General features: G+C 48.3%; 1 protein-coding gene across 1 annotated transcript in view; it reads right to left on the reverse strand.

The window, feature by feature from the left end:
* Positions 1 to 4697: 4697 nt before the first annotated feature.
* The window catches only part of LOC135564919 (serine hydroxymethyltransferase, cytosolic-like), a 66038-nt gene continuing 53171 nt past the window's right edge, over positions 4698 to 17564 (reverse strand). The window contains exons 3-5 of the mRNA XM_065011004.1: positions 14114 to 14259; positions 9463 to 9578; positions 4698 to 4954 (exon numbers count right to left, since the gene is read on the reverse strand). Coding sequence (XP_064867076.1) covers positions 4698 to 4954; positions 9463 to 9578; positions 14114 to 14259 — 519 coding nt within the window. The remainder of the gene's footprint in view (positions 4955 to 9462; positions 9579 to 14113; positions 14260 to 17564) is intronic.

A 17564-nucleotide genomic window follows, 5' to 3' on the forward strand; every position in this document is an offset into this window, starting at 1 on the left:
ATGCCCCAGCTCCTCTCTCTATGCCCCTCTCTATGCTCCCTCTCTATGCCCCAGCTCCTCTCTATGCCCCCAGCTCCTCTCTATGCTCCTCTCTATGCTCCTCTCTCTGTGCTCCTCTCTCTATGCCCTCTCTGTGCCCTCTCTGTGCCCTCTCTCTATGCTCCTCTATGCTCCTCTCTCTGTGCTCCTCTCTCTGTGCTCCCTCTCTATGCTCCTCCTCTCTATGCCTCTCTCTATGCTCCTCTCTATGCTCCTCTCTATGCCCCTCTCTGTGCCCTAGCTCCTCTCTATGCTCTCTCTATGCTCCTCTCTCTATGCTCCTCTCTCTATGCCTCGGCTCCTCCTCTATGCTCCCGCCACCTCCTCTCTATGCTCCTCTCTCTATGCTCCTCTCTCTATGCTCCCTCTCTATGCTCCCTCTGTGCTCCCTCTCTCTATGCTCTCTCTCTATGCCCCTCTCTATGCTCCTCTCCTCTGTGGTCCTCTCTCTGTGCTCCCTCTCTGTGCTCCTCTCTCTGTGCTCCCTCTCTATGCTCCTCTCTATGCCCTATGCCCTCTCTCTATGCTCCTCTCTCTATGCTCCCTCTCTATGCTCCTCTCTCTATGCTCCAGCTCCCTCTCTGTGCCCCTCTCTATGCTCCTCTCTGTGTGCTCCCTCTGTGCCCCGGCTCCTCTCTCTCTATGCTCCCTCTATGCTCCTCTCTCTATGCTCCCTTCTCTGTGCTCCTCTCTCTCTATGCTCCTCTCTATGCTCCTGCTCTCTCTATGCTCCTCTCTCTATGTGCTCTCTCTGTGCCTCTGTGCTCCTCTCTCTGTGCTCCTCTCTCTATGCTCCTCTCTCTATGCTCCCTCTCTGTGCTCCTCTATCTGTGCTCCTCTCTCTGTGCTCCTCTCTCTGTGCTCCTCTCTATGCTCCTCTCTATGCTCCTCTCTCTATGCTCCTCTCTATGCTCCCTCTCTGTGCTCCTCTCTATGCTCCTCTCTCTATGCTCCTCTCTCTATGCTCCCTCTCTATGCTCCTCTCTCTATGCTCCTCTATGCCTCTCTGTGCTCCTCTCTATGCTCCCTCTCTATCTCTATGCTTCTGTGCTCCTCTCTCTATGCTCCTCTCTCTATGCTCCCTCTATGCTCCTCTATGCCCCCGGCTCCTCTCTCTATGCTCCTCTCTCTATGCTCCTCTCTCTATGCTCCCTCTCTCTATGCTCCTCTCTCTATGCTCCTATGCTCCTCTATGCCTGTGCTCCTCTCTATGCTCCTCTCTCTATGCTCCTCTCCTCTGTGCTCCTCTCTCTATGCTCCTCTCTCTCTGTGCTCCTCTCTATGCTCCTCTCTCTATGCTCCTCTCTCTATGCTCCTCTCTGTGCTCCTGCTCCTCTCTATGCTCCTCTCCTCTATGCTCCTCTCTCTATGCCCTCTCTCTGTGCTCCTCTCTATGCTCCTCTCTCTGTGCTCCTCTCTCTGTGCTCCTCTCTATGCTCCTCTCTCTATGCTCCTCTCTATGCTCCTCTCTATGCCCCTATGCTCCTCTCTCTATGCTCCTCTCTATGCTCCCTCTCTATGCTCCTCCTCTGTGCTCCTGCTCTCTATGCTCCTCTCTATGCTCCTCTCTGTGCTCCTCTCTCTATGCTCCCTCTCTATGCCCCTCTCTCTATGCTCCCTCCTCTATGCTCCCTCTCTCTATGCTCCCTCTCTGTGCTCCTCTCTCTATGCTCCTCCTCTCTATGCTCCCCTCTCTGTGCCCCTCTCTCTATGCTCCTCTCTCTCTATGCTCCTGCTCTCTCTATGCCTCTCTCTATGCCCCTTCTGTGCCCCTCTGTGCCTCCTCTCTGTGCTCCTCTCTATGCTCCTCTCTATGCCCCTCTCTATATACTCCTCTCTCTATGCTCTCTATCTCTCTCTATGCTCCTCTCTGTGCTCCCTCTCTATGCTCCTCCTCTCTATGCTCCTCTCTCTGTGCTCCTCTCTATGCTCCTCTCTCTATGCTCCTCTCTCTATGCTCCTCTCTCTATGCTCCCCCTCTCTATGCTCCTCTCTCTCTATGCTCCTCTCTATGCTCCTCTCTATGCTCCCTCTCTATGCTCCTCTATGCCCCAGCTCCTCTCTATGCCTCTCTATGCCCCAGCTCCTCTCTCTATGCTCCTCTCTCTATGTGCTCCTCTCTGTGCTCCTCTCTATGCCCTCTCTGTGCCCCTCTCTCTGTGCTCCTCTCTCTATGCTCCTCTCTATGCTCCTCTCTGTGCTCCTCTGTGCTCCTCTCTATGCTCCCTCTCTATGCTCCTCTCTGTGCTCTCTCTCTATGCCCCTCTCTCTATGCTCCTCTCTCTATGCTCCTCTCTCTGTGCTCTCTCTATGCTCCTCTCTCTATGCTCCTCTCTCTGTGCTCCCTCTGTGCTCCTCTCTCTATGCTCTCTCTATGCTCCCTCTCTATGCTCCTCTCTATGCTCCCTCTCTGTGCTCCTCTCTCTATGCCCCTCTCTCTATGCTCCTCTCTCTATGCCCCTCTCTCTATGCCTCTCTATGCTCCCCTCTCTGTGCTCCTCTCTCTGTGCCCCTCTCTGTGCCCCCTCTCTGTGCCCCTCTCTATGCTCCTCTCTCTATGCTCCTCTCTCTCTGTGCCCCTCTCTGTGCCCCTCTCTATGCTCCTCTCTGTGCCCCTCCTCTGTGCCCTCTCTGTGCCCCTCTCTCTGTGCCCCTCTCTATGCTCCTCTCTCTATGCTCCTCTCTATGCTCCTCTCTCTGTGCTCCTCTCTCTCTGTGCTCCTCTCTCTATGCTCCTCTCTCTATGCTCCTCTCTCTATGCTCCTCTCTCTATGCCCCTCTCTCTATGCTCCTCTCTCTCTGTGCTCCTCTCTCTATACTCCTCTCTCTGTGCTCCTCTCTCTATGCTCCTCTCTCTATGCCCCTCTCTCTATGCTCCTCTCTCTCTGTGCTCCTCTCTCTATACTCCTCTCTCTGTGCTCCTCTCTCTGTGCTCCTCTCTCTAGGCTCCTCTCTCTGTGCCCCTCTCTCTATGCTCCTCTCTCTGTGCTCCTCTGTGCTCCTCTCTCTATGCTCCTCTCTCTATGCTCCTCTCTCTATGCTCCTCTCTATACTCCCTCTCTCTGTGCTCCTCTCTGTGCTCCTCTCTCTGTGCCCTCTCTCTGTGCTCCTCTCTATGCTCCCTCTCTGTGCTCCTCTGTGCTCTCTGTGCTCCTCTCTCTGTGCCCCTCTCTCTGTGCCCTCTCTATGCTCCCTCTCTCTGTGCTCCTCTCTGTGCTCCTCTCTATGCTCCTCTCTGTGCTCCCCTCTCTGTGCTCCCCTCTCTGTGCTCCTCTCTATGCTCCCTCTATGCTCCTCTCTATGCTCCTCTCTATGCTCCCTCTCTATGCTCCTCTCTCTATGCTCCTCTCTCTATGCTCCTCTCTCTCTATGCTCCCTCTCTGTGCTCCTCTCTATGCTCCTCTATGCTCCCTCTCTATGCTCCTCTCTATGCTCCCTCTCTGTGCTCCTCTCTCTATGCTCCCCTCTCTGTGCCCCTCTCTCTGTGCTCCCTCTCTCTGTGCTCCTCTCTATGCTCCTCTCTATGCTCCTCTCTATGCTCCTCTCTCTATGCCCCTCTCTCTGTGCCCCTCTCTATGCTCCCTCTCTGTGCTCCTCTATGCTCTCTCTCTATGCTCCCTCTCTCTGTGCTCCTCTCTGTGCTCTCTATGCTCCTCTCTATGCCCCTCTCTGTGCTCCTCTCTGTGCTCCCTCTCTCTATGCTCCTCTCTCTGTGCTCCTCTCTGTGCTCCTCTCTCTATGCCCTCTCTCTGTGCTCCTCTCTCTGTGCCCTCTCTCTGTGCTCCTCTCTCTATGCTCCTCTCTATGCTCCTCTCTCTCTATGCTCCCTCTCTGTGCTCCCTCTCTGTGCTCCTCTCTCTGTGCCCTCTCTGTGCTCCTCTCTCTGTGCCCTCTCTGTGCTCCTCTCTCTGTGCCCCCTCTATGCTCTCTCTCTGTGCTCCCTCTGTGCTCCTCTCTATGCTCCTCTCTCTGTGCTCCTCTCTGTGCTCCTCTCTCTGTGCTCCTCTCTCTCTATGCCCCTCTCTGTGCCTCTCTGTGCCCCTCTCTGTGCTCCTCTATGCTCTCTATGCTCTCTCTCTATGCTCCTCTCTGTGCTCCTCTCTGTGCTCCTCTCTCTGTGCTCCTCTCTGTGCCCTCTCTCTGTGCTCCTCTCTGTGCTCTGTGCTCCTCTCTGTGCCCCTCTCTCTGTGCCCCTCTCTGTGCTCCCTCTCTGTGCTCCTCTCTGTGCTCCTCTCTGTGTGCTCCTCTCTGTGCTCCTCTCTCTGTGCTCCTCTCTGTGCTCCTCTCTGTGCTCCTCTCTGTGCTCCTCTCTCTGTGCTCCTCTCTCTGTGCTCCTCTCTATGCTCCTCTCTGTGCTCCTCTCTCTGTGCCCCCTCTCTATGCTCCTCTCTATGCTCCTCTCTATGCTCCTCTCTCTGTGCTCCTCTCTCTGCTCTCTCTGTGCCCCGGCTCCTCTCTCTATGCTCCTCTCTCTGTGCTCCTCTCTCTGTGCCCCTCTCTCTGTGCCCCTCTCTCTGTGCCCCTCTCTCTGTGCCCCTCTCTCTGTGCTCCTCTCTCTATGCTCCTCTCTCTGTGCTCCTCTCTCTGTGCTCCTCTCTCTGTGCTCCTCTCTCTATGCTCCTCTCTGTGCTCCTCTCTGTGCTCCTCTCTATGCTCCTCTATGCTCCTCTCTCTATGCCCCGGCTCATCCTCCTGTTGTTGTTGTTTACCTTGTAGGGCATGGACTCAAAGAAGATGGATGTGTTGTTGTTTACCTTGTAGGGCATGGACTCAAAGAAGATGGATGTGGCAGAGATCTTCTTCTTGTCCGTCATGAAGCCGTGCGTCAGGTGACCTCCATCGGGGAGGTCCAGACCCATGATCCTCCCGTGAGGCTCCACGATCGCCGTGTACACAGCGAAGTTAGCAGGGGAGCCTACGAACACATCGTCTAGTTAGACCCTACACAGCGAAGTTAGCAGGGGAGCCTACGAACACATCGTCTAGTTAGACCCTACACAGCGAAGTTAGCAGGGGAGCCTACGAACACATCGTCTAGTTAGACCCTACACAGCGAAGTTAGCAGGGGAGCCTACGAACACATCGTCTAGTTAGACCCTACACAGCGAAGTTAGCAGGGGAGCCTACGAACACATCGTCTAGTTAGACCCTACACAGCGAAGTTAGCAGGGGAGCCACGAACACATCGTCTAGTTAGACCCTACACAGCGAAGTTAGCAGGGAGCCTACGAACACATCGTCTAGTTAGACCCTACACAGCGAAGTTAGCAGGGAGCCTACGAACACATCGTCTAGTTAGACCCTACAGCGAAGTTAGCAGGGGGAGCCTAATAACACATCGTCTAGTTAGACCCTACAGCGAAGTTAGCAGGGGAGCCTACGAACACATCGTCTAGTTAGACCCTACACAGCGAAGTTAGCAGGGGAGCCTACGAACACATCGTCTAGTTAGACCCTACACAGCGAAGTTAGCAGGGGAGCCTACGAACACATCGTCTAGTTAGACCCTACACAGCGAAGTTAGCAGGGGAGCCTACGAACACATCGTCTAGTTAGACCCTACACAGCGAAGTTAGCAGGGGAGCCTACGGACACATCGTCTAGTTAGACCCTACACAGCGAAGTTAGCAGGGGAGCCTACGAACACATCGTCTAGTTAGACCCTACACAGCGAAGTTAGCAGGGGAGCCTACGAACACATCGTCTAGTTAGACCCCACACAGCGAAGTTAGCAGGGGAGCCTACGAACACATCGTCTAGTTAGACCCCACACAGCGAAGTTAGCAGGGGAGCCTACGAACACATCGTCTAGTTAGACCCTACAGCGAAGTTAGCAGGGGAGCCTACGAACACATCGTCTAGTTAGACCCTACACAGCGAAGTTAGCAGGGGAGCCTACGAACACATCGTCTAGTTAGACCCTAAAGCGAAGTTAGCAGGGGAGCCTACGAACACATCGTCTAGTTAGACCCTACACAGCGAAGTTAGCAGGGGAGCCTACGAACACATCGTCTAGTTAGACCCTACACAGCGAAGTTAGCAGGGGAGCCTACGAACACATCGTCTAGTTAGACCCTACACAGCGAAGTTAGCAGGGGAGCCTACGAACACATCGTCTAGTTAGACCCTACACAGCGAAGTTAGCAGGGAGCCTACGAACACATCGTCTAGTTAGACCCTACACAGCGAAGTTAGCAGGGGAGCCTACGAACACATCGTCTAGTTAGACCCTACACAGCGAAGTTAGCAGGGGAGCCTACGAACACATCGTCTAGTTAGACCCCACACAGCGAAGTTAGCAGGGGAGCCTACGAACACATCGTCTAGTTAGACCCTACACAGCGAAGTTAGCAGGGGAGCCTACGAACACATCGTCTAGTTAGACCCTACACAGCGAAGTTAGCAGGGGAGCCTACGAACACATCGTCTAGTTAGACCCTACAGCGAAGTTAGCAGGGGAGCCTACGAACACATCGTCTAGTTAGACCCTACAGAGCTGTACTGGGATGGCCTGATTACACCTAGTTAGACCCTACAGAGCTGTACTGGGATGGCCTGGTTACACCTAGTTAGACCCTACAGAGCTGTACTGGGATGGCCTGGTTACACCTAGTTAGACCCTACAGAGCTGTACTGGGATGGCCTGGTTACACCTCCACCTAGTTAGACCCTACAGAGCTGTACTGGGATGGCCTGGTTACACCACCACCTAGTTAGACCCTACAGAGCTGTACTGGGATGGCCTGGTTACACCTAGTTAGACCCTACAGAGCTGTACTGGGATGGCCTGGTTACACCTAGTTAGACCCTACAGTGCTGTACTGGGATGGCCTGGTTACACCTCCACCTAGTTAGACCCTATAGAGCTGTACTGGGATGGCCTGGTTACACCTCCACCTAGTTAGACCCTACAGGGCTATACTGGGATGGCCTGGTTACACCTAGTTAGACCCTACAGAGCTGTACTGGGATGGCCTGGTTACACCTCCACCTAGTTAGACCCTACAGCGCTGTACTGGGATGGCCTGGTTACACCTAGTTAGACCCTACAGAGCTGTACTGGGATGGCCTGGTTACACCTAGTTAGACCCTACAGAGCTGTACTGGGATGGCCTGGTTACACCTAGTTAGACCCTACAGTGCTGTACTGGGATGGCCTGGTTACACCTCCACCTAGTTAGACCCTACAGAGCTGTACTGGGATGGCCTGGTTACACCTAGTTAGACCCTACAGAGCTGTACTGGGATGGCCTGGTTACACCTAGTTAGACCCTGCAGAGCTGTACTGGGATGGCATGGTTACACCTCCACCTAGTTAGACCCTACAGAGCTGTACTGGGATGGCCTGGTTACACCTAGTTAGACCCTACAGAGCTGTACTGGGATGGCCTGGTTACACCTAGTTAGACCCTGCAGAGCTGTACTGGGATGGCCTGGTTACACCTCCACCTAGTTAGACCCTACAGAGCTGTACTGGGATGGCCTGGTTACACCTCCACCTAGTTAGACCCTACAGAGCTGTACTGGGATGGCCTGGTTACACCTCCACCTAGTTAGACCCTATAGAGCTGTACTGGGATGGCCTGGTTACACCTAGTTAGACCCTACAGAGCTGTACTGGGATGGCCTGGTTACACCTCCACCTAGTTAGACCCTACAGAGCTGTACTGGGATGGCCTGGTTACACCTAGTTAGACCCTACAGAGCTGTACTGGGATGGCCTGGTTACACCTAGTTAGACCCTACAGCGCTGTACTGGGATGGTCTGGTTACACCTAGTTAGACCCTACAGAGCTGTACTGGGATGGCCTGGTTACACCTAGTTAGACCCTACAGAGCTGTACTGGGATGGCCTGGTTACACCTAGTTAGACCCTACAGAGCTGTACTGGGATGGCCTGGTTACACCTAGTTAGACCCTGCAGAGCTGTACTGGGATGGCCTGGTTACACCTCCACCTAGTTAGACCCTACAGAGCTGTACTGGGATGGCCTGGTTACACCTCCACCTAGTTAGACCCTACAGACCTGTACTGGGATGGTCTGGTTACACCTAGTTAGACCCTACAGAGCTGTACTGGGATGGCCTGGTTACACCTCCACCTAGTTAGACCCTACAGACCTGTACTGGGATGGCCTGGTTACACCTCCACCTAGTTAGACCCTACAGAGCTGTACTGGGATGGCCTGGTTACACCTAGATAGACCCTACAGAGCTGTACTGGGATAGCCTGGTTACACCTCCACCTAGTTAGACCCTACAGAGCTGTACTGGGATGGCCTGGTTACACCTAGTTAGACCCTACAGAGCTGTACTGGGATGGCCTGGTTACACCCTACAGAGCCTCCACCTAGTTAGACCCTACAGAGCTGTACTGGGATGGCCTGGTTACACCTCCACCTAGTTAGACCCTACAGAGCTGTACTGGGATGGCCTGGTTACACCTCCACCTAGTTAGACCCTACAGAGCTGTACTGGGATGGCCTGGTTACACCTAGTTAGACCCTACAGTGCTGTACTGGGATGGCCTGGTTACACCTCCACCTAGTTAGACCCTACAGAGCTGTACTGGGATGGCCTGGTTACACCTCCACCTAGTTAGACCCTACAGAGCTGTACTGGGATGGCCTGGTTACACCTCCACCTAGTTAGACCCTACAGAGCTGTACTGGGATGGCCTGGTTACACCTCCACCTAGTTAGACCCTATAGAGCTGTACTGGGATGGCCTGGTTACACCTCCACCTAGTTAGACCCTACAGAGCTGTACTGGGATGGCCTGGTTACACCTAGTTAGACCCTACAGAGCTGTACTGGGATGGCCTGGTTACACCTAGTTAGACCCTACAGAGCTGTACTGGGATGGCCTGGTTACACCTAGTTAGACCCTACAGTGCTGTACTGGGATGGCCTGGTTACACCTCCACCTAGTTAGACCCTACAGAGCTGTACTGGGATGGCCTGGTTACACCTAGTTACAGACCACCACCTAGTTAGACCCTACAGAGCTGTACTGGGATGGCCTGGTTACACACCTAGTTAGACCCTACAGAGCTGTACTGGGATGGCCTGGTTACACCTAGTTAGACCCTACAGAGCTGTACTGGGATGGCCTGGTTACACCTCCACCTAGTTAGACCCTACAGAGCTGTACTGGGATGGGTTACACCTAGTTAGACCCTGCTCTCTGTGTAGTGGGGGGTACCTGAGTACCTGAGTGTGTGTCTCTGTGTAGTGGGGGGTACTACCTGAGTATGTGTCTCTGTGTAGTGTGGGGGGTACTACCTGAGTATGTGTCTCTGTGTAGTGGGGGTACTACCTGAGTATGTGTCTCTGTGTAGTGGGGGGTACTACCTGAGTATGTGTCTCTAGTGTAGTGGGGGGTACTACCTGAGTATGTGTCTCTGTGTAGTGGGGGGTACTACCTGAGTATGGCTGTACGTTAACTCCCCACGTGTCAGCCTCCAGTCCGTAGGCCTCCAGAGCTCTCCTCTGACACAGACGCTCCAACTCGTCAACATGTTCTGTACCGCCGTAGTACCTACACACACACACACACACACACACACACACACACACACACAGACACAGACACACACACACAGACACACACACACACACAGACACACACACACACACAACATATTGTTGAGATCTCTGGTCTCCACAACCAAACCCATTAGATAACCCTGGAGATCTCTCTGGTCTCCACCATTCTCTCAGGGATAGATAACCCTGGAGATCATATAGTCTATACTCTAACCACCTAAAGCCATATAGTCTATACTCTAACCACCTAAAGCCATATAGTCTATACTCTAACCACCTAAAGCCATATAGTCTATACTCTAACCACCTAATGCCATATAGTCTATACTCTAACCACCTGACTAAAGCCATATAGTCTATACTCTAACCACCTAAAGCCATATAGTCTATACTCTAACCACCTAAAGCCATATAGTCTATACTCTAACCACCTGACTAAAGCCATATAGTCTATACTCTAACCACCTGACTAAAGCCATATAGTCTATACTCTAACCACCTGACTAAAGCCATATAGTCTATACTCTAACCACCTAAAGCCATATAGTCTATACTCTAACCACCTGACTAAAGCCATATAGTCTATACTCTAACCACCTAAAGCCATATAGTCTATACTCTAACCACCTAAAGCCATATAGTCTATACTCTAACCACCTAAAGCCATATAGTCTATACTCTAACCACCTAAAGCCATATAGTCTATACTCTAACCACCTGACTAAAGCCATATAGTCTATACTCTAACCACCTGACTAAAGCCATATAGTCTATACTCTAACCACCTAAAGCCATATAGTCTATACTCTAACCACCTAAAGCCATATAGTCTATACTCTAACCACCTGACTAAAGCCATATAGTCTATACTCTAACCACCTAAAGCCATATAGTCTATACTCTAACCACCTAAAGCCATATAGTCTATACTCTAACCACCTAAAGCCATATAGTCTATACTCTAACCACCTAAAGCCATATAGTCTATACTCTAACCACCTGACTAAAGCCATATAGTCTATACTCTAACCACCTGACTAAAGCCATATAGTCTATACTCTAACCACCTAAAGCCATATAGTCTATACTCTAACCACCTGACTAAAGCCATATAGTCTATACTCTAACCACCTAAAGCCATATAGTCTATACTCTAACCACCTGACTAAAGCCATATAGTCTATACTCTAACCACCTAAAGCCATATAGTCTATACTCTAACCACCTAAAGCCATATAGTCTATACTCTAACCACCTAAAGCCATATAGTCTATACTCTAACCACCTAAAGCCATATAGTCTATACTCTAACCACCTGACTAAAGCCATATAGTCTATACTCTAACCACCTGACTAAAGCCATATAGTCTATACTCTAACCACCTAAAGCCATATAGTCTATACTCTAACCACCTGACTAAAGCCATATAGTCTATACTCTAACCACCTAAAGCCATATAGTCTATACTCTAACCACCTAAAGCCATATAGTCTATACTCTAACCACCTAAAGCCATATAGTCTATACTCTAACCACCTAAAGCCATATAGTCTATACTCTAACCACCTAAAGCCATATAGTCTCCTCCCAGTTAGATATATAGATATAGTGACTCCCTGGTTAAATACAGGTTCATAGTGCCTACCTCTGTCCAGGATACCCCTCTGAGTGACTCCCTGGTTAAATACAGGTTCATAGTGCCTACCTCTGTCCAGGATACCCCTCTGAGTGACTCCCTGGTTAAATACAGGTTCATAGTGCCTACCTCTGTCCAGGATACCCCTCTGAGTGACTCCCTGGTTAAATACAGGTTCATAGTGCTACCTCTGTCCAGGATACCCCTCTGAGTGACTCCTGGTTAAATACAGGTTCATAGTGCCTACCTCTGTCCAGGATACCCCTCTGAGTGACTCCCTGGTTAAATACAGGTTCATAGTGCCTACCTCTGTCCAGGATACCCTCTGAGTGACTCCTGGTTAAATACAGGTTCATAGTGCCTACCTCTGTCCAGGATACCCCTCTGAGTGACTCCTGGTTAAATACAGGTTCATAGTGCCTACCTCTGTCCAGGATACCCCTCTGAGTGACTCCTGGTTAAATACAGGTTCATAGTGCCTACCTCTGTCCAGGTTACCCCTCTGAGTGACTCCTGGTTAAATACAGGTTCATAGTGCCTACCTCTGTCCAGGTTACCCCTCTGAGTGACTCCCTGGTTAAATACAGGTTCATAGTGCCTACCTCTGTCCAGGATACCCCTCTGAGTGACTCCCTGGTTAAATACAGGTTCATAGTGCCTACCTCTGTCCAGGATACCCCTCTGAGTGACTCCCTGGTTAAATACAGGTTCATAGTGCCTACCTCTGTCCAGGATACCCCTCTGAGTGACTCCCTGGTTAAATACAGGTTTATAGTGCCTACCTCTGTCCAGGATACCCCTCTGAGTGACTCCTAGGTTAAACCACAGGTTCATAGTGCCTACCTCTGTCCAGGATACCCCTCTGAGTGACTCTAACCTGGTTAAATACAGGTTCATAGTGCCTACCTCTGTCCAGGATACCCCTCTGAGTGACTCCCTGGTTAAATACAGGTTCATAGTGCCTACCTCTGTCCAGGATACCCCTCTGAGTGACTCCCTGGTTAAATACAGGTTCATAAAGGTTCATAGTGCCTACCTCTGTCTAGGATACCCCTCTGAGTGACTCCCTGGTTAAATACAGGTTCATAGTGCCTACCTCTGTCCAGGATACCCCTCTGAGTGACTCCCTGGTTAAATACAGGTTCATAGTGCCTAACCACCTCTGTCCAGGATACCCCTCTGAGTGACACACAACCACCTGGTTAAATACAGGTTCATAGTGCCTACCTCTGTCCCAGGATACCTCTGAGTGACTCCTGGTTAAATACAGGTTCATAAAGGTTCATAGTGCCTACCTCTGTCCAGGATACCCTCTGAGTGACTCCTGGTTAAATACAGGTTCATAGTGCCTACCTCTGTCCAGGATACCCCTCTGAGTGACTAACCACCTGGTTAAATACAGGTTCATAGTGCCTACCTCTGTCCAGGATACCCCTCTGAGTGACTCCTGGTTAAATAACAGGTTCATAGTGCCTACCTCTGTCCAGGATACCCCTCTGAGTGACTAACCACCTAAAGTTAAATACAGGTTCATAGTGCCTACCTCTGTCCAGGTCTCCTCCCTCTGAGTGACTCCTGGTTAAATACAGGTTCATAGTGCCTACCTCTGTCCAGGTTACCCCTCTGAGTGACTCCCTGGTTAAATACAGGTTCATAGTGCCTACCTCTGTCCAGGATACCCTCTGAGTGACTCCCTGGTTAAATACAGGTTCATAGTGCCTACCTCTGTCCAGGATACCCCTCTGAGTGACTCCCTGGTTAAATACAGGTTCATAGTGCCTACCTCTGTCCAGGATACCCTCTGAGTGACTCCCTGGTTAAATACAGGTTTATAGTGCCTACCTCTGTCCAGGATACCCCTCTGAGTGACTCCCTGGTTAAATACAGGTTCATAGTGCCTACCTCTGTCCAGGATACCCCTCTGAGTGACTCCCTGGTTAAATACAGGTTCATAGTGCCTACCTCTGTCCAGGTTACCCCTCTGAGTGACTCCCTGGTTAAATACAGGTTCATAGTGCCTACCTCTGTCCAGGATACCCCTCTGAGTGACTCCCTGGTTAAATACAGGTTCATAGTGCCTACCTCTGTCCAGGATACCCCTCTGAGTGACTCCTGGTTAAATACAGGTTCATAGTGCCTACCTCTGTCCAGGATACCCCTCTGAGTGACTCCCTGGTTAAATACAGGTTCATAGTGCCTACCTCTGTCCAGGATACCCCTCTGAGTGACTCCCTGGTTAAATACAGGTTCATAAAGGTTCATAGTGCCTACCTCTGTCCAGGATACCCCTCTGAGTGACTCCCTGGTTAAATACAGGTTCATAGTGCCTACCTCTGTCCAGGATACCCCTCTGAGTGACTCCCTGGTTAAATACAGGTTCATAGTGCCTACCTCTGTCCAGGATACCCCTCTGAGTGACTCCCTGGTTAAATACAGGTTCATAAAGGTTCATAGTGCCTACCTCTGTCCAGGATACCCCTCTGAGTGACTCCCTGGTTAAATACAGGTTCATAAAGGTTTATAGTGCCTACCTCTGTCCAGGATACCCCTCTGAGTGACTCCCTGGTTAAATACAGGTTCATAACTTCATAGTGCCTACCTCTGTCCAGGATACCCCTCTGAGTGACTCCCTGGATAAATACAGGTTCATAAAGCTTCATAAAGGTTCATAGTGCCTACCTCTGTCCAGGTTACCCCTCTTGAGTGACTCCCTGGTTAAATACAGGTTCATAAAGGTTTATAGTGCCTACCTCTGTCCAGGATACCCCTCTGAGTGACTCCCTGGTTAAATACAGGTTCATACAGGTTCATAGTGCCTACCTCTGTCCAGGATACCCCTCTGAGTGACTCCCTGGTTAAATACAGGTTCATACAGGTTCATAGTGCCTACCTCTGTCCAGGATACCCCTCTGAGTACTTGTTGTTCATACAGGAGCCCAGGGCTTCTAGAACAGCTCTGGAGGTGAAGTTCTCTGATGCGATCAGCTCCAGGCCGAAGGTCTGACGATGCTTCTCTCTCTTGATGATGGAGAACACCTAGACAATACACTGTTCCATTATAATACACCTAGACAATACACCGATTCATTATAATACACCGAACACAATACACCTTTCCATTATAATACACCTAACACAATACACTGATTCATTATAATACACCTAGACAATACACCGTTCCATTATAATAGACACAATACACTGATTCATTATAATACACCTAGACAATACACCGTCTCATTATAATACACCTAGACAATACACCGATTCATTATAATACACCTAGACAATACACCGTCTCATTATAATACACCTAGACAATACACCGATTCATTATAATACACCTAGACAATACACCGATTCATTATAATACACCTAGACAATACACCGATTCATTATAATACACCTAGACAATACACCGTCTCATTATAATACACCTAGACAATACACCGTCTCATTATAATACACCTAGACAATACACCGATTCATTATAATACACCTAGACAATACACCGATTCATTATAATACACACAATACACTGATTCATTATAATACACCTAGACAATACACCGATTCATTATAATACACACAATACACCGTTCCCTTATAATACACCTAGACAATACACCGATTCATTATAATACACACAATACACCGATTCATTATAATACACCTAGACAATACACCGATTCATTATAATACACCTAGACAATACACTGATTCATTATAATACACCTAGACAATACACCGATTCATTATAATACACCTAGACAATACACTGATTCATTATAATACACCTAGACAATACACTGATTCATTATAATACACCTAGACAATACACCGATTCATTATAATACACCTAGACAATACACTGATTCATTATAATACACACAATACATCGTTTCATTATAATACACCTAGACAATACACTGATTCATTATAATACACACAATACACCGTTCCCTTATAATACACCTAGACAATACACCGATTCATTATAATACACACAATACACCGATTCATTATAATACACCTAGACAATACACCGATTCATTATAATACACCTAACACAATACACTGATTCATTATAATACACCTAACACAATACACTGATTCATTATAATACACCGATTCATTATAATACACCGATTCAGTATAATACACCTAGACAATACACTGATTCATTATAATACACCTAGACAATACACCGATTCATTATAATACACACAATACACTGATTCATAATAATACACCTAGACAATACACCGATTCATTATAATACACCGATTCATTATAATACACACAATACACTGATTCATTATAATACACCTAGACAATACACCGATTCATTATAATACACACAATACACTGATTCATTATAATACACCTAGACAATACACCGATTCATTATAATACACCGAACACAATACACTGATTCATTATAATACACCGAACACAATACACCGATTCATTATAATACACACAATACACTGATTCATTATAATACACCTAGACAATACACCGATTCATTATAATACACCGAACACAATACACCGATTCATTATAATACACCGAACACAATACACTGATTCATTATAATACACACAATACACCGATTCATTATAATACACACAATACACTGATTCATTATAATACACCTAGACAATACACTGATTCATTATAATACACCTAGACAATACACTGATTCATTATAATACACACAATACACCGATTCATTATAATACACCTAGACAATACACCGATTCATTATAATACACACAATACACCGATTCATTATAATACACACAATACACTGATTCATTATAATACACCTAGACAATACACCGATTCATTATAATACACCGATTCATTATAATACACCTAGACAATACACCGATTCATTATAATACACCGATTCATTATAATACACCGATTCATTATAATACACCTAGACAATACACCGATTCATTATAATACACCGATTCATTATAATACACCTAGACAATACACCGATTCATTATAATACACACAATACACTGATTCATTATAATACACCTAGACAATACACCGTCTCATTATAATACACCGATTCATTATAATACACCTAGACAATACACCGATTCATTATAATACACACAATACACTGATTCATTATAATACACCTAGACAATACACCGATTCATTATAATACACCGATTCATTATAATACACCTAGACAATACACCGATTCATTATAATACACTGATTCATTATAATACACCGATTCATTATAATACACCTAGACAATACACTGATTCATTATAATACACACAATACACTGTGTACAGGTTCATAGTGCCTACCTCTGTCCAGGATACCCCTCTGAGTGACTCCCTGGTTAAATACAGGTTCATAAAGGTTCATAGTGCCTACCTCTGTCTAGGATACCCCTCTGAGTGACTCCCTGGTTAAATACAGGTTCATAGTGCCTACCTCTGTCCAGGATACCCCTCTGAGTGACTCCCTGGTTAAATACAGGTTCATAGTGCCTACCTCTGTCCAGGATACCCCTCTGAGTGACTCCCTGGTTAAATACAGGTTCATAGTGCCTACCTCTGTCCAGGATACCCCTCTGAGTGACTCCCTGGTTAAATACAGGTTCATAAAGGTTCATAGTGCCTACCTCTGTCCAGGATACCCCTCTGAGTGACTCCCTGGTTAAATACAGGTTCATAGTGCCTACCTCTGTCCAGGATACCCCTCTGAGTGACTCCCTGGTTAAATACAGGTTCATAGTGCCTACCTCTGTCCAGGATACCCCTCTGAGTGACTCCTGGTTAAATACAGGTTCATAGTGCCTACCTCTGTCCAGGATACCCCTCTGAGTGACTCCCTGGTTAAATACAGGTTCATAGTGCCTACCTCTGTCCAGGTTACCCCTCTGAGTGACTCCCTGGTTAAATACAGGTTCATAGTGCCTACCTCTGTCCAGGATACCCCTCTGAGTGACTACACCTGGTTAAATACAGGTTTATAGTGCCTACCTCTGTCCAGGTTACCCCTCTGAGTGACTCCTGGTTAAATACAGGTTCATAGTGCCTACCTCTGTCCAGGATACACCCTCTGAGTGACTCCTGGTTAAATACAGGTTCATAGTGCCTACCTCTGTCCAGGATACCCTCTGAGTGACTCCCTGGTTAAATACAGGTTCATAGTGCCTACCTCTGTCCAGGATACCCCTCTGAGTGACTCCTGGTTAAATACAGGTTCATAGTGCCTACCTCTGTCCAGGATACCCCTCTGAGTGACTCCTGGTTAAATACAGGTTCATAAAGGTTCATAGTGCCTACCTCTTCCAGGAT

The sequence above is a fragment of the Oncorhynchus nerka genome, linkage group LG26, assembly GCF_034236695.1.
Source record: "Oncorhynchus nerka isolate Pitt River linkage group LG26, Oner_Uvic_2.0, whole genome shotgun sequence".
Classification (NCBI taxonomy): Eukaryota; Metazoa; Chordata; class Actinopteri; order Salmoniformes; family Salmonidae; genus Oncorhynchus; species Oncorhynchus nerka.